General features: G+C 42.4%; 2 protein-coding genes across 4 annotated transcripts in view; one reads left to right on the top strand and one right to left on the bottom strand.

Annotated features, from left to right (window-relative positions):
* Positions 1-7,490, top strand: part of Smc6 (structural maintenance of chromosomes 6) — a 59,136-nt gene extending 51,646 nt beyond the window's left edge. For all 3 annotated transcript variants that reach the window (XM_052186100.1, XM_052186101.1, XM_052186102.1), the window contains 3 exons: positions 2,228-2,380; positions 4,252-4,349; positions 5,428-7,490. In XM_052186100.1, coding sequence (XP_052042060.1) covers positions 2,228-2,380; positions 4,252-4,349; positions 5,428-5,542 — 366 coding nt within the window. In that variant the 3' untranslated portion in view covers positions 5,543-7,490. The remainder of the gene's footprint in view (positions 1-2,227; positions 2,381-4,251; positions 4,350-5,427) is intronic.
* Positions 7,491-12,936: 5,446 nt separating this feature from the next.
* Vsnl1 (visinin like 1) overlaps positions 12,937-24,444 on the bottom strand; it is a 110,271-nt gene continuing 98,763 nt past the window's right edge. The window contains exons 3-4 of the mRNA XM_052184761.1: positions 19,196-19,411; positions 12,937-13,801 (exon numbers count right to left, since the gene is read on the bottom strand). Coding sequence (XP_052040721.1) covers positions 13,604-13,801; positions 19,196-19,411 — 414 coding nt within the window. The 3' untranslated portion in view covers positions 12,937-13,603. The remainder of the gene's footprint in view (positions 13,802-19,195; positions 19,412-24,444) is intronic.

The raw sequence follows: 24,444 nt of genomic DNA, 5'->3' as shown, positions 1-24,444 counted from the left end.
ACCCACCATCAAAACAAAACAAAATCGATAATATGCGGTTTCCATGGGATGTTACAGAGTGCCACTGAAGGTCAAGTTCCAGTTGCTGACACTAGGAATATATCTCATAAAACAACTATCCTTGGGCTTTTTGTCACTTTCCAACTTCTATTAGTGCAGTGGCAAACCCTTAGGGGATTGAATGACAGGGATTACATAGCAGATACCCTACATATCAGGTATTTACATTACAGTTCACAACTGTAGCAAAACTTACAGTCATGAAGTAGTAAAGAAAATAATTTTATGGTTGGGAGGGACCACAGCATGAAGAACTGTATTAAAGGGTCAGCAGTCAGAGTTGAGAACTACTGTACTAGTTCTTGCTTGAATCCCTTTCCAAATAGACTACTTATCCTTAAGTCCTGGCTTCAGGGTCTTCTGAGGAAATCTAAAACTACTGAAATACATGTTGTGTGCATTTGGGGTATTCATGCATTTAGAGTATGCAGAGTGTACCAAAACAATTTGATGGGTATAAGTCCCAGTACTCCACAGCAGTGTGGCCACTTCAGTTCACAGGAACTGCTAGTAGGTATTTTAAGAAAAACTAGAAGAGAGATAGATGCTCAAAAGCTTCACATACAAGTAAGGGGATAGAAATGCTACTTATTCTGACTTGACTAGTATATGCTTCAAAATGTGTGGAAATAAACATGTTATTCTCCATTAACAAGTGCCACTCTTGCCTGTTAATAATAAAGAATTTTCGTTAAAATTTTGAAATAGGACACACAAAAAAAACAATTTAAAAAAAGTAACCTAATACTGTTTTAAAAAAAAACCAGTATACTGTTAAAAAGTATACTGGAGAAAGATAATTGTTACTATATAATACAAAAGAACTAATCTAGAACTTTTTGAGGATAATAAAAGAAAAAAGATTGAACCTGTTTTAAAATCACCCAAGACTTAGATTAAGTGGATTTACCCACACGGAACATAAGCACATGAACAGTACTTAGGATGTCAGTTATCAGAGACATAGAAATGTATACCTCATTAGCTGCTGGCGTGCCCCGGAGGAGGACGCCCGAAATGAGCAAGACCGAAACGTGTGGGAAGGACTTGGGATCAGAACTGTTACATTGCTATTGAGAGGAAAATTACATTACTTTGAAAACCTATCTACTTTCAGGCATAAAGATATCCCTCCCCCTGGGACATTGTGTCTTCAAAAAAAGATATACAGTATACATTTAAATTGAAAATTTGTAAGCCTCTTACAGTGTTAAAATGAATGTATGCTCATTTGAGAGCAGCATATGTCTAACATATAAAGCTGGTCTTTTCACCCCATTAAGATATATTTGTTAGATAGAATATGCCAGCATTCTTCTCAAAATAGAATGCCTCCTTATATTGCTTTATTTTTTTGTCTCAGGAAATTATGCAGAAGAAATGCTTTTAATATCATTAATTGATTTTTTTTTTTACTGTTCCCATGGAGGGTTTTTAAAAATGTTTACCTATTTATGTTTTATTTGTTTTACATTCTGACCAGTTTCCCTTCCCTCCTTTCCTCCCAGCTGCCCTTAAGTGTCTTTTAATCTATTTCCTTTATTCTTGGGTAAGCCTCTTCAAGAGGGTTTGTTTTGAGAATCTGTAATTATTAAAGTATTGTAACCACTAGGTGTCACTGTAATTCTAGTAATGAAAAGTTATCTCACTACTTGAAATGTTTAGTGCAGTAACCAGTAGTCTCAGGAGAATGAATTTACAGCCTTCATTTTGGTAAATAATGTTTGGTTAAGTATGGGACTTACTGCCATAGCTTTGGTATTTTGGTGTGTTAGGTTCCATTAAGATGATAAAATGTGCTTAATTTTATTTTCTTTTTTAAATATTTATTTTATATGTATGGACTTTGGGTCTGCATTATATGTGTGCACCAAGTGCATGCCTTGTGCTTAAGAAGGCTAGAAGATTTGAGATCCTGGGAACTGGACTTTTAGATGGGCGTGAGCCACCGTTTGGATGCTGGGACCTGAGACTGGGCTCTCTGTAAAGCACCTTACCTGAGCTGTCACCCCAGTACCTTTGGTTCATTTAAAGTGAAACAAAAATTGAACAGCTATTAAAGGATAAAATTTTTTAATGTATTTACATACTGCTAAATTATCTTAGCTTTACCCCTTCTCTCTGTCTCTTTAAACTATAAATTTATTCCTTGTGATCACCCTTAAAGGTTCAGCCCGGAGAGGGAAACAAAGCCTCCTTCAATGACATGCGTGCTTTGTCCGGCGGGGAACGCTCTTTCTCCACAGTGTGCTTCATTCTTTCCCTGTGGTCCATTGCTGAATCACCTTTCAGATGCCTGGATGAGTTTGATGTCTACATGGTATTGTTGAAATTTTAAGTTCTCTAACTTTTATTTGGTTGGAACAGTTTGAAAGGAACAGTTTTTCTTCTGTTTCCCCACATTAGTTTGTGATGTTAGTGGTTGGGAAGACCCTGGAGTTCAGTTCTCTCCATGATTACTGTATGGTAGACCATGACCTACGTCAGCTTTTCTCTACCACCATGGACATCTTGAGTGTCTACCTGCAGGGTCTCCTTCCCCCCATCTTACTTTCATCAAATTAAAGTGATCGTAAAGCTTTTGCTTCTTGACTCGGGGCTTTTGTTGACTGGCTCCTTTGGTTATGGCCAAGCTTTCCAAAAAAAGTAAAAGGAAAGAAAGAAAGCAAAAGTAAGAAAGATGCCAGTGCATTTGACTTTAAAGATTGAAAAAAATTTTTTAAAGTTTTGTTTGAAACCAAGGGATTCTAACAATTACTCCAGTGGCTTAGATATATCCTTCTGTTGTCTCAGTTTTTCTGTGGAGTAGAAGATTCACTACCTCATTGGGCTACAATGAGGCTCAGGTGACATTCTGTGTCTGTCATGTGCCATTACTATTTTATACACTGTTGTCTGGTCTCTGGTTCCAAAGCAGTATTCATTGACCAGATGTCGCTCATGAGCTTGACCTTTATTCATTGGAGTACCTGGCACCTGTCCCCCTTTCCTTGGGATGTGTTGTTTTATTGCCTCTATATTCTTTCTGGACTTCCTTTTTAGTTTGCCTTTCTGCCTCTAGTTCTGATGTTATTGGGTGTTTGACATTTTTTGTTTGCTTTTTACAGTATTGTCATTTTCCTGATCACATATTTGTAGAAGTGACATGATATACATCCCTCCATACTGACTTATAGACCACCTGATGGAGGTCTCCTGTCCTGATCTTATTTGCAGTCTAGACCTGTGTGTCCCACTACTTATTCTACTATCCAGTAAACAGTCAGCATTCTGAGCTCAGTGTGTCTGAGACTGAGGTCTGAGATCTTCCTCTCAGATCATCTTCCTTTTGTAAATGTTTTTCCTTGTTAATGACAAGTCATCATTACCATCCTGGTCCCCTAGCTTCAAAGCCATCTACATCTATCTGGTTAACTCCTTCCTTTTACTTGCAAGTCACCTGGCCTATCTTGTTCCTCTTCTCAATGGTCTACCCTTTCCTTCCTTTTCCCTGTGGTGACTCTGGTACCTCTCTCTGTCCCTTTACCTCCAGCTGTGATAACCTCTTCCTAGACTCTCAGACGTGTGTCCTCTGGTTTCTGTAGCCCATCCCCCACATGTTTTACAAGTGTTGATTTATAAAAATAGGCCTGATTGTGGTTACCTTTTTTAAACCCCTAGGTGGTTATATGTAAAGTATTTAATTTTGTAAGGTAACATTGAGATCCTTAATGCTGTAGTGTCTTGCAGAAATTTTAGCTATGGTAAGCTGTTTGTAACTTTCTAAGTACCATGCCTCTGTCTAGTAGTCTTTCATGATCATGTATTGAACCGTGCTTGTCTTTCAGTGATGCCGTTTTTGTGATACCCTGTGACTGCCACACTTTGTAAATTCGCAGAAACTAGATAAATTTGAAACCAGGAAAATTTTATATTTTTATCCTGAATAATTAACTGTTCTTATGCTTAAAGATTCACTCTGTAATATGTGTTTTGTTGGTGTAGTTTGAGGAGACCATAGAAATGAACGGGGAGAATATTTATGCAGATAATTTCCCTGTATAGCTTCTGGTATTATTTTATTCATAGATGAACTTTTTGCCATCAGACGTAGTAAGTAAAACTCTAGAGGTTTGTTTTAGCCCAGAAAGTGCTGCTTTTATAGAAATAGCTGATGCAAAACTAATCCTAATTTTTATCTTTGTTCTTCAGGATATGGTTAATAGGAGAATTGCAATGGATATGATCCTTAAGATGGCGGATTCCCAACGTTTCAGACAATTTATCTTGCTTACCCCTCAAAGCATGAGGTAACTTCTTAAAACTTCTGTGAACACACATGCATGCACACCTACCCACCCACACAAATTTATTTGTATGTATTTTGATCATGTGTAGAAGTGACATACATAACTTGCACCCCTTCAGACACATACACCAGCTCCAAAGCCACACCTCCCATATGGAGGGGTTTTATTCTCCTGTAGACCTAGACCTGTGAGCCCTGCTACCCAGTATGCTGTCCGCAAATACACAAGGTTCTGAGACTCAGTAGGGCTTCCTTTCAAAGCATTTTCCTTTTTCTGAATTTATATATTATTTAACAAGGGGAAAGGGGAAAGAAATCTTCTATATTGGACATACACATGTAGCCCACACTCACGCACACACAGGAATCTCAGATGGTCAGAGAACACTTGTGAATGAAAGCGGCATAGGGCCTGCATGGTTTTTATTTTCAAATGCAGCAGTGACCAGGCTAAGGCTGGGCAGCGGTCACTCCGTTTTCTTGCTCAGCAGACTTAATGTCTTTTACTTCCCTAGATGCTTAAACTTTCATTCATATCATTAGCCCTTTTTAAAGAAACAAATGGTCTACAATGTAATTTTGACTTGCTTGTATTTTGAATTTGCTCCTCTGTAGTTTTCTTGACCAACTAATAGAAAGTGATTTTGGTAATTCTATGTAAGACAAAGAAACAATTTAAGATCCCTACTCTTTGTTCTTGGCTACTTAAAAACACTGGTCTTAGAACTAGCTCTGCTCTGCTCTCCATCCTTTACCTTCCAGGGTTGATTCTCTGCTCTAAAGCAGCCCCAGGATCCGCTGCTTTTTTGATTTGGAATATACAAGCAATTCCAGACTAGGTCAAGAGTGTAAAATAGCTGACAGATAAAAAAAGTTTTCTTTTTATCCAAGTTGAAAACAGATATGATGTAGAAGGAAGTTGGGGGGGGGTTGTTTGTTGGGGGGGTGGAGTTTTGTTTTTATCACTCATATTGTTAGGAATTGAACCTAGGGTGAGTGAACTAGGGAAACCAACTAGTTGAGTGTTAATGGATAAAATCTTTGTTGGGAAATTGAGTGATTACTTTTGCTTTCTTTAGCTCACTTCCTTCAAGTAAACTGATTAGAATTCTTCGAATGTCTGACCCTGAAAGAGGGCAAACCACGTTGCCCTTCCGACCTGTGACCCAAGAGGAAGATGACAATGCAAGTTGACAGCTTAGTGCCTTGCCCTCTTACTGCAGGGGAATTGTGAAGGGGAGTAATCTGGACTAGTGGATGAAATAAAACGAGGCGAGAGGTACTCTGAAATAAAGAAGCTCCTTTACTATGACCCATCGATTGTGTAAATAAGCCTAGAAAGCCAGCTGCTGCCAAGAGTTTAAAATTATGATTGCTTTTCCTTGTGAAAACCAATTTCATAATACTGGTTTTAAATCTTTTTATGTTTGTTTGCTTTGGAGTTTCTGTGTTCTGTTTATTTGTTTTTACCATCTACTTTTATAAATTTTTTCAGGAGTAATATTTTGTACAGAATGCACATGTACATATCTGTTCAGTTTGGGTTCATTTCTATAGTATTTTGTAAGAATTAAAATAAAAGTTTGAGCACCTGATGTTTAGTTTTGCGTTTCCAGGTTGTTACAGTCTAGTTTTAAAAATTGTCTGTGGAAAAAAAAATGCATATGTCTGGAAAAAGCAGTCTCTCAGTATGGGATGCTGTGATCGGAGAGGTGGTTAGGCTGGACATACTGATGTTTACGTCGGTATCAGAGGTCTGCATAAGACCAGTGATGCTGCAGAACTTGTGCTTGCCATGGTTTTATAACCCTGTGGTACAACTGTAGATTCGGATACAGGTTTTAATCACTACCCTTCATCAGTTGTAAGATGGTCATCACTAGACACTTAGCGGCCATGAAGCACTGCCAGCCGTGACAAGTGCTTTCTCCCTTGTCCTTTAACTGACCTCCACTCAAGACAGAGGTGCCATGGCCGTGACACAGTTTTCTACTTGAATGGTGGCCAAGTTGTAAAAGCCCTCAGTTTTTGGTGGGGCAGCCACTGGGGTGGTAAATGCAAGAAGATCACAAGTTCTAGGCCTGCCTGAGCTACAGAGTGAGTTCAAGGCCAGCCTGGACAGCTTGGCCTTTGGCTCAAAATGAAAGTGAAATTGAGGCCTGAAAATAAAGCTTAGTGGTAGAGCAAGGCTGGAGAAAGCCAGGAGTCGAATGCTTGTGCAGGTAGAGGAGCTAGTGCCTACTTAAGTCAAAATCTGCACTTCCTGTGAGATGATATAAGACACTTCCTGACTTTAGAGACAACGATCAGTTTACTGTAAAAATTGGCATTTGTGATTTTTTTTTTTTTAAGAAAACATTGTATTTGTGCCTGTGTTCTGTTTCATACTAGGGTTAGGGCTAACCTTTAAACTTTGAATAGCAGCAAGAAGCATTCCTTTTATTACCAGCAATAAATGAGAATACATATTTATGAACTTTAAAAGGAAGTATTTTAAGAAAAGTACTATTTTTAAAAGCAAGTATAATTCTATAGTTATTGATAAAAACTGAGTTTTGTTTTGGTGGGGAAGAGAATGTATTCTTAGAATACAATAGTTGCCAAAAATCCAAAAACATTTCTAGTCTAAGAATATAGAAAGAGAAAACTGTTTTAAACTTTGCCCACCAGCCATAAGCAGTATAACTCATTTGTATCAGAACTATTTTAACATACATACATTTTTCAAATAAATAAAAATGAGGTGAGACCAGTGCATTAATTTTAATTAGCTAAGGAGTTTCAGTGTTTTAGGTTTTTGTGGTAGTTTTAAATGTGCTTCTACAGAATGGGAACTGCAGCCCTCAGATCCAGAGCGTCTCCCCCCGAAGACAGTGCATTATGGGAAGTGAAACCATCAGATCCAGAGCGGCTCCCCCTGAAGACAGTGCATTATGGGAACTGCAGCCCTCAGATCCAGAGCGTCTCCCCCTGAAGACAGTGTATTGATTTGGCCGCAGAAGGCTTTGGTTTCAATCATAAGTGAAGTCTTCATTTAATGTTCTAAGGAGTAATAACATCCATTGGAAAACAAAACAAACAAACAAAAAGCTGTTCTTTTAAAGTATGTGTAACTTCCAAAAATAAAACTTAAAAAATATGAGTTAAGGTCATGCGTTTGTGAACTGGAATAAGGAATATGAGAGTAAGTAACCTGGACCTCGTCATGCATAGTGATGTATCTATACGTGTCAGTCATGCAGCTCTAATGTCTTTACAAGTCCCAAGACAGGATGTAACATTTACCCAGTGTAATCATTTACAAAATGACAAGTGCAGTGAGTTTTAGTAAGCCAGTGTATAATTACTAAAATTAATAAGCAACTTGTTTTACATATTTTCCATATTTCTCCTACTCCCTTTTATGTAGGGGAGTGCTGACTCAATGATGTTTGGAGTAACTTATGTGGAGACAAATGCTTAAAGTCTGTGTAAGAAACTGGGCACTGGCTCATGTATTACACCAGAAGTGCTGTACCAAAAAATGACCCAAAATGCCATACTGAATTAGTTCCAAGGATAGCTACAAAGCAAGACTCTGTTTCTCTCCCATTCTTTTTTTCTGAGTACAAATTAGATGTAGGAATAAAGAGTGTTTGTAATATCCTGAGGCAGTATTCTGTTCATACCAATAACTTGAAAATGTAGTTAATACATCCATACAGTTACTGCAAGTGTCCCCCCAAAGCACCCTGTGTTAAATATTTCCAGCCTCTTGGTGTTACTGCGTAGCAGTGGAACCTCAGGAGATTGAGTCTACTGGAAGGAAGTTAGGTGTTTAAGGATGGGTTTGCATCCTTGAAGCTCCCATCTTGGTCCTTTCTGAAGTAACCCCTGGGTTGTCAATGCTGAATTCTGGTAGCTGAGAATGTGACTTCTTAGTGGACCAGTTCAGAGGGCTCAGTTAAATCCACGTTTCAGCTCATGGGCTTGCTTTCAGCATTCCCATTTTCCTCTAGCAGATAATATCTTCCACAGATGGCCACCACAGGAAATCCTTCCAATGTCCAGGACCTTGCTTGTGAAGACCCTCCTAGCTCTAGGTAGAGTGGAGCCTGGTAGAATCGTGCAGTTTCCCAGGCCAGATCTGACTACATAATGAAAAGTGAAACTCTTGCCTTTGTCTCTGAGTGCTCTTCCGTGGATCCCCCTGGCTGCACAGGACTGAGCTCCTTTTCTCAAGGCTACCACAGGAGGAAGCTGAGATTGCATACTGCTGGGAAATGTGCCCTCCGCCCTGCAGCTGTTCAAAGCCTCTGTGTCATAACAGTAGGAGAGATTCTAAGCCAGAATAACCCAAATAAGTTGTGGAATTAAGGGACAGGAAATAATATGAAGACTTTTAAGACGTTGGAGTGGTTTGTTTATAGCTAAAAGAATATATATTTTGTTACTTGAATGTAAATGTTATGAAATAAAACTAAATGGGATCCATATAGTTCTAGTGGATGGGAAATGTCACAAATCTAAATGGCCTTGGCTATTCTTAGAAACCCACCTAGTATTACAGGACTTCTGGTGAAGAACATTGAATTGGAGGTGCCAAGATTAGCCATTTTACATAGTGGGAAGTAACACAATTCATGATAACCTGGGTAACAGGAAACAACACAATAAACTAGAATGCTATACTGTATGAATACCTTCTGGCCATGCTGGTGCTGGAAATAAGGTGTGAGAGCAATGAAGCAATGACGTTGGAGGAATCAAGCTTGTGTCTCATTCCTGTATGCCAGATGTTGACTGCTTTTCAAATTCAGAAAAAGTCTCAAGTGCAAAAACCAATCCCACATTGTCAGGCCTACTCAAAAGGAACAAAATCTGGCCTCAGGGCCCCCAGAGGCCTTAGCCTGTACTGTAAGTTAGCTATTAATAAAAATGACATTTTGGATTCAACTTGGAAAAGAAAAAAAAAAAAAATCAAAGGCAAGACAGTGCAATTTTCTTGTTAGGGCATCAGGAAGATTTAAGGTGGGTGTTCAAGACCTTTGCAGACAGAAAGGGTCTTTTTCTAAGGGTTCCTTGGGTATGACTGCTAATACTATAAAGAGTTTCATTCCATACTAGTTTCACAGTGAACTTCCAAGATGGTGGAGTTTATAAATTGTTAAACACACTGAGGTAGAAGTAGCTCAGCACTTAAAAGGACCCAAGTTCAGTTCCTGGCACCCTCATAACAGCTCACAACTGCCTTAACTCCAATTCCAGGGCACTCGACAGCTGGCCTCTGTGTGCACCAGGTGGGAGAGTACACATATACATCAAACACAGGCAAACATACAGAATATAAAGAAGTAGTAACAATTTTATCTACTTGAAAGTCTTGGCAATTCTAGGACTTCATATGTAGACAATAGGATGGAGTACCCCATTAGGAAACTAAGACATACCTAGCTGCACTTTAGAGTTGGCATTGATTAGAAAAGCTGAGTGCTTCCCCTTTCCCACCTGATGTTTATTATAATGGTTCAAAACCTAGATCACCATTTCACACTGTGTGTGAGAAAGAATTATTCCATTGGTACAGGGGACTTGGGGGTCAAGAATGGTACACAGTATGCTGCATCTGAGGAGTTATTAGATGGTAAGTCACTGGACCTCAAGCCTGATCCTCAAGCTTTGGGCTTGAAGCTCTTACAGATTCTTGGTAGACTATTTCCCGTGGGATCTGGGTTGGACTGCCATGTTGTATTTTGAAGGTGATTGTAACCTGTGTATGCTACTTTGTGGGTTCCTTGTTTATTTCATCTTTTTCCACCCCTCTTCTTCCCTTTCAACCGCCTAATACAATGTAGCGAGAGAAAGGATAGAAGGGGGGATCAGGGGGATCAAATAAAGTTAGGGGTAGGAAATGGGGCAATAATATCATTAGACTACTTTCTGCTGATCATGGTCATCAAATTCCTTGGGCTGTCAGGATATCTAATTTCTGTTTCTTTGCACACAACTACTTGACAAACTGCAGCCAACATCCAACCACCAACCAGCCATACCAGCCACCCCCATGGGGCTTTAGCATTTATATATCCTCTGAAAAGTCCCAGAATTCCAAATGACCATCTGTAGCTGACAAAACCACGCCCCTGCCAGAGCACTAGGCAAATCACAGCTGCTGCGCAAAGCAACCTCATATCCCCACACCTAGGATTAAAGCAAAAACATGTGCCCATATTATTTCTCTGTGTTAAAAAAACTACGCTGCATATTCTCCAAAAACTCTTGTTTCATTTAACAGAAGCTAGGATGTGGCTAGCTTCTTGTAACCAATAACTCCAGTGGGAGTGACACAAAATACGGCAAAAATTTCTTGCATAACAGGACAGTTGTGTGGAAGCTAAGATCTCTTTGTAGTGTTAGCTGCTGCCAAACTACTACTGTGTTGTAAAGCAGCACAAGCCAGCCTGTGACAAGAAGTCTTGAGGTTCCCAGCCAGCCTAGAGTGTCCTGGGCCCGTTTCTACCCTTGCCATTAAATAAGTGCAAGTGGCTGCCTAGACTCCAAGCTAGCTGAACATTTAAGACACGAGGTGGTACAATGCTTGTTTCACATTAGTGTGTTAGGGGGTTGGTTTCTTATGGAGTAATAGTAATGAGACAACCTCCACTACCACCCACCCTTCACCTAATGTGACTTGAGTCCTTTCGTGGGCTGTCTTTCCTTTGTTCACTTACTATACCGCGTGGTAGGTTTTACTCTTTGTCTCCTCCTCAGCATTTATGACAGTTATCCATGTGCATACCCAGTCTCCTCTCCAGCAGGTGTTTAGGATGTCAACCTGAGGCACTTTCTGTATTTTACTTACCTGATCCTCTAATGATAAGCCAGTAGATTGACTCCATTACCTACACCACAAACAGCCTTCACAGATGTCTCGGGACATGATCTCATAGGTCTTTTCTGTGAGTGTTTTGTTGTTGTTTTGGTGTGGGTTTTTTTGGGGGGGGGAGTCGCTGTAATGAATAATATGACCAGAAATAGAAATGCTAACCCAGAGGACATGCATGGCTTTTCTTCAGTGCCAACTGAGCAGATCAGTCTACACTAATCATAAAAAAGAGGACTAAAAAGCAAACTGAATTTTTGTTCACACAAAGTCTACATTTTACTTCTAAAAAGAACAAGTGGGTCTGCGGAAGATTTTAATTTCCTAAATCCCTGATAGCTTTCTCTCATTCTCTTTCACTCACTCTGATCCTTCTGGTCTTACTTCGAATATCACCACCCTACTGGAACAAGCTACCACCATATCCCACCCCTATTCCTTGCTCCTGTCTTGCTGTGTTTTTCTTCTGCTTCTTGGAGCTTGACATTCATGAGCATGTACAGTCTGTCTACACACATACACACACACACACACACACACACACACAGTGTTGGGCAAAGATTTATCACGAATGGTTTGCCAAAGCCTCCCGTATAGCCAGGTGGCTCTCCTGGTTTATGTACGCTGCCCTCGCTGAGAGAAAACAGTACTGGGAGGTGTAGAACCATGCACAGGGGGTCAGGGTGCCAGGGCTTCTGTTCACTCACGGAGGTGTCTTCTCGGGGCAGAGTCTAGATGCCTATGAGTAAATAGTAAGCTTTGCTTAGTCACAATTACTTGTGAAATGAATGGGGTGGATGGAATCACTAGATCCTGGCTAGTGTCATTGAGTAGTCCGAAGACAAAGAAAAATGGTCATGGGAAAAAGATGGCACCCCATCAAAAGTACTTTGGATCAAGCAGAGAATGCTGCAGTGTTTGATAAAAGTAAGTGTGGGCTCTACACAAGTCACTTTAATCAAAAGACATTTCACGTGTACATGGCTTGTTTGTTTTTGTTTCGTGGTCACAGTGACTGCCCCTGAAAGGCTTAATAGCTAGTGTGCAATGCAAATCTTGAGCTATCCATCAAAGGAAACACAAGTGGACTGAACTGTGTGAAGAAGCTGAACATCTCCAGGCATGGTTTGAAAATGCCAATCTGATTTAGAGCTCTGGGTGACATTCCCCCTGCACACACCCACCCCACGCCAAGGTCAGAAGCGTCAGTTTTATTCAATCATGAAAAATAAAATGTAGCACGCTTTATACTTTGAATTTACTCTTAGACGACCCCACTTGCCCACTAAATGCACCTCCTCAGAGTTGTATGGAACATGACGCATTGTTGGCACCAAAGTCACACTGAGATAAAGTTTATTGTCACATAATGAGCATTTTTTCCAGAATGAACAAATCTCCTGTTTTCTTTAAGTGTTACATGCCATATTAATTAACCTTCTTTGGGTGGATGAGAAGGTGGAAAGTGACTTTCCCCCACTTCAGTCATTCTGTAAATTCTAGAGATGTAGGTAAGGGTAGATTTAATAAGTCATGGCTAGTTGACCCCTATGACATTGAGCTGAAATTATAAATTAGTAATTAGGGAACTAAATCAAATATTAGAAGTTTACTTGGGACATCTATTGCCGCCTTTCTGGAAGCCTTTTATAACATCAAACGGAAATCAACACATTCCCATTATTATGTTTTTACTTTCAATAAATAATACCTTTGTGTCTATAGATATATAGTTATACTTAATGAATAGTTGAGCAGGATTTTTAAGTTGTATACTGCATTCATCCAAAACAGCTCTTTCCAGATTGAGAGGTTACAAATGAGGTAAGAATTAAGGCAAACCCAAAAGGCATGCAAATGTAGTACATTTATATTCACTGATAATACAAGCTGTGTGTGGGCCAGACAGGGAGCCAAGGGCCCCTCCTGTGTGTCTGTCCAGTACTATTTTACAGGAGAATGGTGATGCAGCCCATAATAAGTTACATTACTGTGGTGGTGGGGTCTCAGTGCTACTAATATTATATAATCAAGGGACACAAGCATTAGCAAAACATGTACAAGAAATCATAGAATTCTTTGCAGCACGCTTCTGCCCAGGCTTTGGAGGAAGATGTATTTTAATGAAATGATATTACACATATCACATTGTGGCAGGTTGTCGGATTTGTTTTTATAATATATGCTTTTAAAATTCATTAGCAAATGACATTCTCATGCACACAAGTGTTTCAAACACAAGAAGCAAGTCCATTTATAGGTAGTCCAAGCAATTGTGTGGGGGTGTGGTGTGGTGTGTGTGTGTGTGTGTGTGTGTGTGTGTGTGTGTGTGTATAGCTGCAGACTGAATGGAACATCAAGACTTCTGTGCAGTCCATAGCATTGACATCAGCTCATTTCTGAATGTCGCACTGCAGAAGTAATACAATGGAAGGATCGCTTTTTGCAGCTTCTTTGAATTCATCCAGTGTAATCTGGTCATCTTTGTTCTTATCCATCTTGCTGAAGATCTTGTCCACTCGCTGTTCAGGCGTGAGGCCGTCCTCATTCATTTTCATCATGATCACAGTGCCCACCATTTTGTAGATAGCCTTGGGGGAAGAACATGGTAAATGGCATTACAAGAAACTCCAGAAACCAGAGAGTTTGCTCTCCTTTCCTCCTTCTAATCAGATCCTGTTTATCTTCCCAAACTTAACTTCCCTTTCCCCTAAGAGGTTCACTTCCCATGTTCTAAGTTCCCATGGCAACCGGTACTTCTTTCCCCAGTGGAATATAATACTCACTTTATTACCATGCTTGCTAGTTTCTGTCAACTTGACATAAGCTAGAGTTGTTTGAAAAGAGGAACATCAGTTGAGGAAATACCTCCATCAGATGACCTGTATGAATTTCTTTTAATTAATATTGATAGAATGTATCTAGCACACAGAGGGCACTTCCAACTAAACCCTGGGCAGGTGTTTCCTGGGCAGTATAAGAAAGCAGACTGAGTAAGTCACGAGGAACAAGCAAGCAAGCAGCATTCCTCAGTAGCTCCCAGTCAGTTCACATACCCAGGTTTCTGCTCTGCTTGAGTTTCTGCCTCAACTTTCCTTAACAGTGGACTATTTATTACCTGGACATGTAAGACCATTTCCTCCCCCAAGTTGCTAATGGTAATGATGTTTTATCACAGCAATAGAAACCCTACTGAAGACAGTCACTGCAAGTGCGTTCTTCCTCACCAGAGAGTACATACAGCCCATGGAACAAGAAACCCCATGCTTTTCTGACTCCTTCAAGACTTAGTACTGCTATGCTTGTCGAATAGTAAAGCTTCAACAAGTATTAGCTAAAAGAAACAAACCCATTTGATTTGATGGGTTGATGGGGTGTTTCATACTGGTTGCTCCTGAAATTTTATCTGCGGTGGCTTCTTCTGAGTTGCCGCATCCTTTAGTGGGGATACTCCCATCCCATTGAATGTGCAAAGGTGAGGAGTCAGAGATGATGAACAGAGATGGTGGAAGCCAGGGATGTAGATAGCCAGCTCTCAGTGGGATCCTCTGAAGAGGTCTGTGCAGAGAGGCACAGGATGCCTTTCCTGGAAAGGTTTTAGTGTGCGCCACCAAGTTTAGCATTTTTACACGGGTGCTAGGGATGGAGCTTGGATCTCTGAGCCTCTAAGGCAAGCTTTCAGCACCTCAGCCCTGACAGTCATTCCCAATCCAATCCGCTCCACTGACTCATCTTCTGTGGTTGTTTTGTTTTGTTTTGTTTTTCCCTAAACATTTCCATGCCTCCAGGCCCAGTCTTCTGAAAATGTTCCTAGCTACTTGCAAACACATTGATTCTATGCCAAGTCCCACCTTACCCAGGGAAGTTTCTGTCCACCCAGAGTGGAAAAATCTCAGTGAATACCTGAGGTCATCAATAGAGACCGACTTTAAAATGGGCTCTGCAGTCAGTAGGAAAACTCACTCTGAAGCAAGCTCCCTCCCTAAACTAGCCTTCGGGAGACCACACTGATCCACATTCAATTTTTCCACTTTTTCAAACCAACTATCAACACCCTGAATAAAACCACTGCCATACAAGTAATACCGGTCACATTCACCATGTCCAGAAGCCAGTAAAAATGATTAAACATGCAAAAAAAAAAAAAAAAAAAAAAAAAAAAAAAAAAAAAAAAAAAAAAGAGGTTCTCTGCCCCAACCAGATGAGAAATCCATCCATAAAACCTTGTGTGAGAATGCACAGGATTGGCCCAGCCGTTAAAGCCTAGGCTCACAACCAAAAGGATAAGGGGGTGCGCAGGGCTTAAGGGAGAAAGGGTGAGCTAGAAAAGAGGAGACAGAGGAGTGGCCTGTGGCTGAGGAAGAGAAGCTGCTGCCATTATCCCGGCAAGCCCAGTGTGACCCGGGGAACCTTAGTGCTCCTGTGCCTCATGTGGGTCTCATAGCCAAACCTGATGCTCTCTAGTCAAACACGGTGTTCTACAGAACACCTGTGGCCAGGGCAGATCATGTAAAGATACTCTGTAAATCATGTCTGAACAAGACGGCCCATTGGCCAAGCCACAAGAAGCAACATATCTCTGACACCCTCTAAGATGGAAGTTCTTGACCTGTGGATTGAGGGCAGTTGAGGTTGAGGGACCCTCTGGGGGTCCCAAAAGAGATATGCTGGAAATCCTACGTGTCAGATATTTATATTATGGTTTGTAACAGTAGCAAAATTACAGTTATAAAGTAGCAATGAAAATAGTTTCATGGCCAGCGGTGGTGGTGCACACCTGTAATCCCAGCACTCTCGGAGGCAGAGGCAAAGGCTGGTGATTTCTGAGTTTGAGACCATCCTGGTCTACAGAGTGAGTTCCAGGACAGCCAGGGCAACCCTGTCTCGAAGAAAAACAAATCCAAAAAACCAAAACCAAAACCAAAACCAAAAAAAAAAAAAAAAAGAAAGAAAGAAGAGAAAAGAGTTTCATGGTTGAGGTTACCACAACATGAGGAACTGTATTAAAGGGTCATGGCATTAGGAAGGTTGAGAATGATTGTCCTAAGATGATTTTTTTTTATAGCAGCCACAGCTTTATCTTTAGTACTGGTGATATTTTTCAAAGGTGACATTTGCTGAGGTACTGAGTGATAGAGACTTCTTCTCCCTTCTCTATTGTGTGACAGTACCCTGTCCAGAGTACTTACATCCTTTCTGAATCACCTTACCAAATCTCCCACCCTGTGAGTACTGAGAGCCTGTGAGATGGTTCGCATTTATTGCCAATTCAGAGGGATGTAGACTCATTTAGGAGGCAAGTCTCTGGAGCATCTGTGAGGTAATTTCTAATTGAGGTTACTTTCAGGAGCAAAGATCCACTGTAGCTGTGGGTGGCACCTTCCTTAGCTAGAATGGGGTTCTGCACCAAATCCAAAGAGAATGCAAGCTGAGCACCAGTACTCATCTCTTTACTTCAATCTCTTTACTTCAAAACTATCTGTAATGCGACCAGCTGCTTTAAGCTCTTGCTTCTCCCCTTCTATCCCGTGAAGGATTGTAACAAACCCTGAACCGAAGTAAACCTCTCCTCATTTAAGATGCTCTCGACAGGTGGTTAGTTACACCAGTGAGAAACATGGTTGTGTTGCCTAGTTTTTGTCACCTTCACACAGGCTGGAGTCATCGGAAAGGAGGGAACCTCAAGGGAGAAGATGCCTCTGTAAGATTCAGCTGTAAGGCATTTTCTTAATTAGTGATTGATGGGGAAGGCCCAACCCCTGTGGTGTGGCCCTGGGTTCTATAAGAAAGCAGACTGAGCAAGCCATGAGGAGCAAGCCAGTGGGCAGCACCCCTCTATGGTCTCTATATCAGCTCCTGCTACTAGATTCCAGCTCTGTTTGAGCTCCTGTCCTGACTTCCTTTGATGATGAGCTACAGATATGGAAGTGTCAGCCAAATTAACCCTTCCCTCCCTGAGTTCCTTTGGCCATGGTGTTTCATCACAGGAATGGTAGCCATAACTAGGTAGTCAGCGCGCCTCCTATCTGAATTTGCTTTGATTAATAATCAGTGTGGCTTGTGCAACACCAGGTACGTTTTTGGTGATCTTTGGCTGAAGGGCATTAGCAACGAATTGAGAAAAAGTTTAGGGGAAAAGGGAATTGGCCATTGGTGGGGGAAATGTGGCAAGGAGTTGAAAAAGAAGAAACTTGGAACACCTCCTGGGAAGGACGGTCATTGCTAGCTTGGAGAGAGCCGAGCTGCAGATGAAAAGAAACACGGGGTTCAATGGGAGGGACATGAGAAAAAAAAGGCCAGCCCTTAGAAAATTAAGGTGTGGCTGCCTCATAAGCAAATGGCCACAAATAGAGAACTAAGGTACTATCTGGAAGGCCCCTTGGAGAGTGCCTGCAGGCACTGAAGACACAGCAGAAAAAGCCAGAAGATAAGTGACTACACATGCCAAGAAAGACAGCGTGTGATAAAAGCACCCAACTTCAGAGGTGGACAGAGTAGGATGGAGGGGTGGGTTAGGTGAAGGACTATTTAGGGAGGAGAGCGGTGGAATGTCGGGAGTTCCTTGGGGTGCTTTCTTCTAGCTTTGTTCCGGTTTCATCTTGCCCATGACAAGTAATAGATTTCTTTGCCTGGACCTTAGTGAATGGGCCAGCACACTAAGACCTTCTAATTTAACTAAAGATATCAATACAGCCATCAATTCTGAGTGCCTCTTAGGTTCGAGGCACTGATTCAGGTTCTGGGATACAGCAGTGATCATGCAGAGTCCTTATCTCTATAGGACCTGTGTTCTGTTACACAGTATATACAGAGGGTGATCTGGGGCAGTATTAAATGCTACAAAGGCCCCTTCTTGATCAGGTTAGATTGTGTTGGGGAACAGTAGGTACGTTTTGGAAGGGTTACTGGAAGAAAGGCTTGGAGGGAGATAATATGTGAAGAGAGTCAAGCGATGTGAGGGAGGAGTCTAGTGTAGAAGGTGCATTCTGGGCCCAAAGAGGAAAGACTCAAGAGAGACACTGTGAGAACTTCAAGGGGCCAGGCTTACCCAGGAGGCAGCACAAGAAGAAATGGTGATTGATGATCCAACCAGAGCAGTAGGCAGAGGAATCACGGGCTCTTACCAACACAACTGGAAAAGATCTCTGTATTCCATTAAATCTTATGGGGGTGGGGTAGGGTGGGGTGGTGGGTGAGGGGATCCCCACAGCTGCTGGCTGCACTGGGCTTTGACGCAGTTCAAAATTGTATAAGAAAGAGACTGCCATGTTCAGTAGGGTCCAGCTAGAGTTGGAACTAGAGCCTGACCCTGGTAATAAATACCCTTTGCTCCCATAAAGCCCATTTTTTTTGTTGAAGGCTGTCTTAGTCAGGGTTACTATTCCTGCACAAGCACCATGACCAAGAAACAAGTTGGGGAGGAAAGGGTTTATTGAGCTTACACTTCCGTGTTGCAGTTCATCACTAAAGGAAGTCAGGACTGGAACTCAAGCAGGTTAGGAAGCAGGAGCTGATGCAGAGGCTATGGAGGGATGTTTCTTACTGGCTTGCTTCCCCTGGCTTGCTCAGCCTGCTCTCTTATAGAACCCAAGAGCACCAGCCCAAAGGTGGTACCACCCACAAGGGGCCCTCCCCACGCTAATCACTAACTGAGAAAATGCCCCACAGCTGGATCTCATGGAGGCACTTCCCCGACTGAAACTCCTTTCTCTGTGATAACTCCAGCCTGTGTCAAGTTGACACACAAAACTAGCCAGTCCAAAGGCCTTGTACTGAACAAATGACTGAAACAGAGGTTTTATGTGTCAGGAATGCCCTACTTTTGACTCTGTGACTACCCTGCCCTCACTACTGTGGGGACATGGTGGGAGAAACCAAAGTTTGGTGTGTCATTAGCAGGGCTCCCAGAGGAACACCTGTCTAGGATGGCTTCTGTGGGATGATCTTCCCTGCCCACTGCCTTGTGTCCCCTCCTGAGGACCCACCTCGATAATCTCCAGCATCTCCACCCGGGTGATCTTGCCGTCACCGTCCAGATCATACATGTTGAAAGCCCAGTTCAGTTTCTGCTCAAAGCTGCCTCTGGAGGTGATGGACAGGGCACAGATGAACTCTCGGAAGTCGATGGTGCCATCCCCGTTCTTGTCGAAGGTGCGGAAGGCGTGCTGCGCGAACTTGGAGGCGTCTCCATAGGGGAAGAACTGCAAAGAACACACAAGTCACTCGTCAGGAGAGGAAGCAAGTTCAGGTGCAGAGAGGCCCTAGGGTAGAGAAAGGGCAGAGGCACATACCGTGCCCACTGCAGTGTCGCCTGCCTACGGAGCATGGTTGGAGACTGTGTGGGCCTTATCTGTTAGCAGAATGCATTGGGTCAGTGATGATCAAGGGAAGGGAGGCAGAATGGGAGGCTTTCTCTCCACTTTCCTTGAGGACAAGCATAGACCGCTTCCTGTGGAGGCACGTGGCTTCCAGATTGATGAGGTCCCCAGTCCTTCAACACCTTGCTTTTCTGAAGTTCCGTTAGTTAGGCACCTCCAGGACAGGACAGAGGCAGGTAGCCGGCCACATGGGGTAAAGCAACATAAATTTCTAGGTTCCTTTAGGGTCACCACACCACAGGATGCAGGGACCAGTTTTCTGCCTCTGTCTCTGGTGCCATGACACAGTGCGTAACCTCCCTGGGTGAGATTCCAGGTTTTGTTTTGGTTTTGTTTTTGTTTGTTTGTTTGTTTGTTTTTGTTTTTGTTTTTTGAGACAGGGTTTCTCTGTGTAGCCCTGGCTGTCCTGGAACTCACTCTGTAGACTAGGCTGGCCTCGAACTCAGAAATCTGCCTGCCTCTGCCTCCCAGGTGTTGGGGTTACAGGTGTGTAGCACCACTGCCCGGCTTGTTTTTTTGTTTTTTTGTTTTTTTTTTTTGTTTTTTTAAACAAGGGACTTTTCCTTTGCAAAGAAGACATTTAAAAACTCCATTAAAGATAAAACATGACTAGGCTTACTGCGAGAGTCATAAAGCGCTTTCTTTACAGAGCCAGCAGTCACCAGGTTGCATGGGTGACAGAATGGACACAAGGAGCAGAGGAGCAGACATCTACGGTAGGGCTGAGACCTGGAGAGCCAGTTCACTGTGGTCCTGGTGTCCCTAAGACAGGATCCCAGGTGTGCCACAAACAGCAGGCAGTTCTGAGCACTGACAACCACATACGTGTATCTCAAGACCCCAAACAGAATCTAAATCAAACCGCACTGTCCAAAGCATACAGGGAAGGGCCATTTGCATTCTGGATGAATATGTCATAGATCGGAGTCACTGGCAGAGCACCAGGGTTGGTCGCTGCCATTCCTGCCCTAGGTTTTGCTTGAGTGGAAGGACCCTGTGAGCAGACACTGCTCGATGGCCACCGCCATGCTCTCTTTAGCCTTTCTGTCCCTTGGCCTCATTGCCCCTGGGGCCATGCTCTCTTTAGCCTTTCTGTCCCTTGGCTTCATTGCCCCTGGGGCCATGGGTTTTCCTCCACCCTTTCCACCCACTTCTTCCTGTACCCGGAAGCACCCTGGAAAGTAGATGGATCTCCTCTAGGTCCATCAAGACAGCTCAGCAGGTAAAAGCACTTGCTGTTTGACCCAAGCTTGATCCCAGGAGCTCAAGGAAAAGGAGGAGAGAGAACCGAGTCCCGTAAGTTGTCCTCTGAGCTCCACCTCCATGCTCTGGCCCCTGTGTGCCCACACTCATAAGCATATCATACTTCCCAATAATAATAATAAAATAATTTATTAAATTATTTTAATATTTAATATTTCATTATTAAGTTAGTTTAACAATAAAAATAATTTTTTAAATTGGAAAAAGAAAATTCACCATAGAAATCAAATAGGCCTTTTCATATCAGAACTCTATGTGCATGGCCTACACAGAATTATAGGGGCAAGAGAGGCCACTGCAGACTGCGTCTAGTACAATGGTTCTCAACTTGTGAGTTGGGACCCTTTGGGGGTGTGTGGGGGGCAGGGTTTATATAACAACCCTTTCACAGGGGTTGCTTAAAGCACAGATAGTACCTTATGATTATAAAAGCAGCAAAATTACAGTTATAAAATAGCAACAAAAATTTTTTTATGGTTGGGGGTCACCACAACATGAGGAATTGTATTAAAGGGTTGAGAGATGGCTCAGCTGTTAAGAGCATTGGCTGTTGTTTCAGAGGACGAGGGTTCAATTCCCAGCACCCACATGGCAGCTCACAACTGTCTGTAACTCCAGTTTCAGGGACTCTGACATCTTCACACAGACAGACATACATGCAGACAAATGCCAACACACATGAAATAAAATTTTATAAAAGTGGGGGTCATGGCATTAGGAAGGTTGAGGAGCACTGGCTCTAGTAGCTGTCACTTCTCTACACTGTTCCTATTTCTGTCATTGTGTAGCAAAAATCACCCCAACATTTAGTGGCTTAAAAGAAGAGCATTTGTTTTGCTTTTCTCTTTTCTTTTTTTCTATGAATGCAAGCTTTCTTATTAATGAACCAGCAATAGACATAAAACCCAACTGCCCGTGCCCCAATAAGGAAGTTGAAAAACCATTAAGAAAAAGAGCATATGCTAGATCCACCAGGGAGGCAGAAATCCTGGGACATGCCATCTCTGCTCTGGAACCCAGAAGAGAGTGTGAGGCTATTCAAGGCTTCCACAGCTTTGCAGAGTCCAGGCTCACTTTGAGTGGACTCCTCTGGTTTCTGCCTGGTGGTCTCTCTTGGTGTCCAGTGGTAACTGAACATTCCCCAACGCTGGCGGGCCTGGGGCTGAGACCACTGCTCGGGCTTCATCTTGGTCCTTTTATGCCAGAACCAAAGCCTAACGGGGTTCTTTTGTCAGTTTGAGTCTTGTCCTTAGGACAAGAAGGGTGGAACTGTCTCCATCTCAGTCACTTCTGTCTTGGCTGAAGCTCTCCTGAGTTCCATTCTTCAGTTTTCTGTTTTGCTTTTCATTATCTCAGAATATATGAACTTCAAAGCTACTTATTGTTTTCACCGATTTCTTCCCTTTCCCTCAATTTATTTATTTATTTATTTATTTATGTATGTATGTATGTATGTATGTATGTATGTATGTATGTATTTATTTATTTATTTATTGAGACAGGGTCTCACTCTGCAACCCCGCGGACCTGGTTCTCACTATGGAGACCAGGCTGGCCTTGAACCTTCCTGCTTCTGCCTCTCAAGATCTGGGTTTACAGACACGTGCCACTATATCGAGCCATCACCCTTACCTTTATGTGGTCCTGAGGGCCAGTATTGCCCTTCGTTTTCTTGCTCCCTAACTATATCCTGTTTCTCCTAACCTCCCCTTATCAGTACTTAATCAAAATTGCAAGGTTTCTTTTTTGAGTACCATCCTTGGTGTTGGGGACGCAGAGACCAACAGCTTGAAGTCCTTGTGCACCTGGACCACATTTTGGAAATCATCTAGAGTCTGCCGTGATCTATTTTAAGCGCCAAGAGCTGGAACACAGGGTGAACAGAGCTCGGGAGACCTTAGGAAGGGATTCTACAGGGAAGAAGCTTCCTTCCTTGAGACCGGCTCAGTAGGATTCTCATTCATCTCCCTTCCAGCTACTGACGGACTTGAACATGAGTTCTGAATGCCAGGTTCTGCATGCGGAAAGGAAGAATTCATACCTGACACATTCTAAGGTGCATGCTTGCTCTTGTGGGTCCTGGGCGCCAGTGGAGCGAGGTTGTCCCTTTCTACGCAGGTATTACTGACGTGCTGCTCTGTTTGTGCGTAGGGCTGGTGCTTGAGCTCTGGCCCCAGAATGGAGCAGAGCCAACCCTTCAAAGTTTCCCCGTAGACGCCTCAGGTTTATCCAGCAGCCTTTGCGCCACCAGAGGGCGCTGGGCACTTTTCTTACCCCCCCAATCCCCTCCCATTTCTGGCCGGGTGGTATTTCCACTTTCTTACGTCTCTCAGCATACCTTTAACTTAAGGGATAGCTCACAGTTTTATCCAAAAATAGCTTGGCACTGTAGGTCAGTATATTAAAAATTAATTTAGAACTCGGAAATTCTTGAGAGGAAAAGAATCGATCACGGATTTCGGACTATAAAAGTTACATGTGCCTTGAGGAAGGTCTGTTTACTGACTCTGGTGGCCCGTGCATTTGGCTGTGGAAGGCGTCGTGCTGGCTTGAGAACTGTCCGTGTCTAGAGTGACCATTTCCTCTGAAAGCTCCTTCTGGCATGCTCTGAGCTTTTCTAATCAGAGCCCATCTCTCCCTTGGACGTCGGTCTAACCCCAGACGGCTCGTTGTGGAAAAATGGAGCCAGAGTCTATTCAGTCTCTTCGAGAAGAAAGCAGGGCCTTGAGCTCTAACCTATCTCTGTCAGTGAAGAACAGGGCCTGGGCATACAGGTTTTTTTTCTCCTAATATTACTTTTGACGTTTCCCTACTTCCATATATATTGCTCAACTTCTATATTAAATATTGATATGGAAGTAATTTTCATCATCTGAATTTTTTTTGTTACTATTTTAAAATAGTGTTCTCCGGTAGCTTAGGCTGCCCTTGAGCTGTTAATCTGTCTGCCTGCTCCCATCTTTTAAGTGCTAGGATTGCAGGCATGCACCACACACTGGCTTTTGAAATGCACATTGAGATGATACCTATATGTCTGTACAGGATACTACTGTTACCTCATTTCATCCTTACAATAAAGCCTTGTATTATCAATTTTATTTTAGATCCAGGCAGAGGCAGACAGATCTCCGTGAGTTCGAGGCCTGCCTGGCCTACAGACAGAGTTCCAGGGCGGCTAAGGCTGTATAGAGACATCTTGTCTTAACCCCTCTTCCCTCATTTGTATTTATTCATGTTTTTAATGATCAGTAGTCAAAGCTTGAACCATTAGGGAGTTTGTACAAGATCTAGGTTATAAGAAGCAGGATTTGAACTGAGGTCCACCCAGCCACTTTTACCACACCTCGTGATTCTTGTAATCAGGAGTTGGTTGAGGAAACAAACAGAAATCCATGTTTGTTGACGTGTTATGTAATTCCTGGCTTCCTTCATCCCCAAAGCCTGGAATTCTCTCTTGTGTTTGTCGCCACCTGCTGGCAGTATGTATGCGCTTCAGAGAGATGGCTGAAGTGCAGCCCAGGATTATTTTAAAGACTGGTTCATTCTTTAATTAAAAAAAAAATATTTCATGAACAACTACTATGTGCCAACCT

The sequence above is a fragment of the Apodemus sylvaticus genome, chromosome 6, assembly GCF_947179515.1.
Source record: "Apodemus sylvaticus chromosome 6, mApoSyl1.1, whole genome shotgun sequence".
NCBI classification, from domain to species: Eukaryota; Metazoa; Chordata; class Mammalia; order Rodentia; family Muridae; genus Apodemus; species Apodemus sylvaticus.
This window is presented reverse-complemented; position numbering and strand designations above follow the sequence as displayed.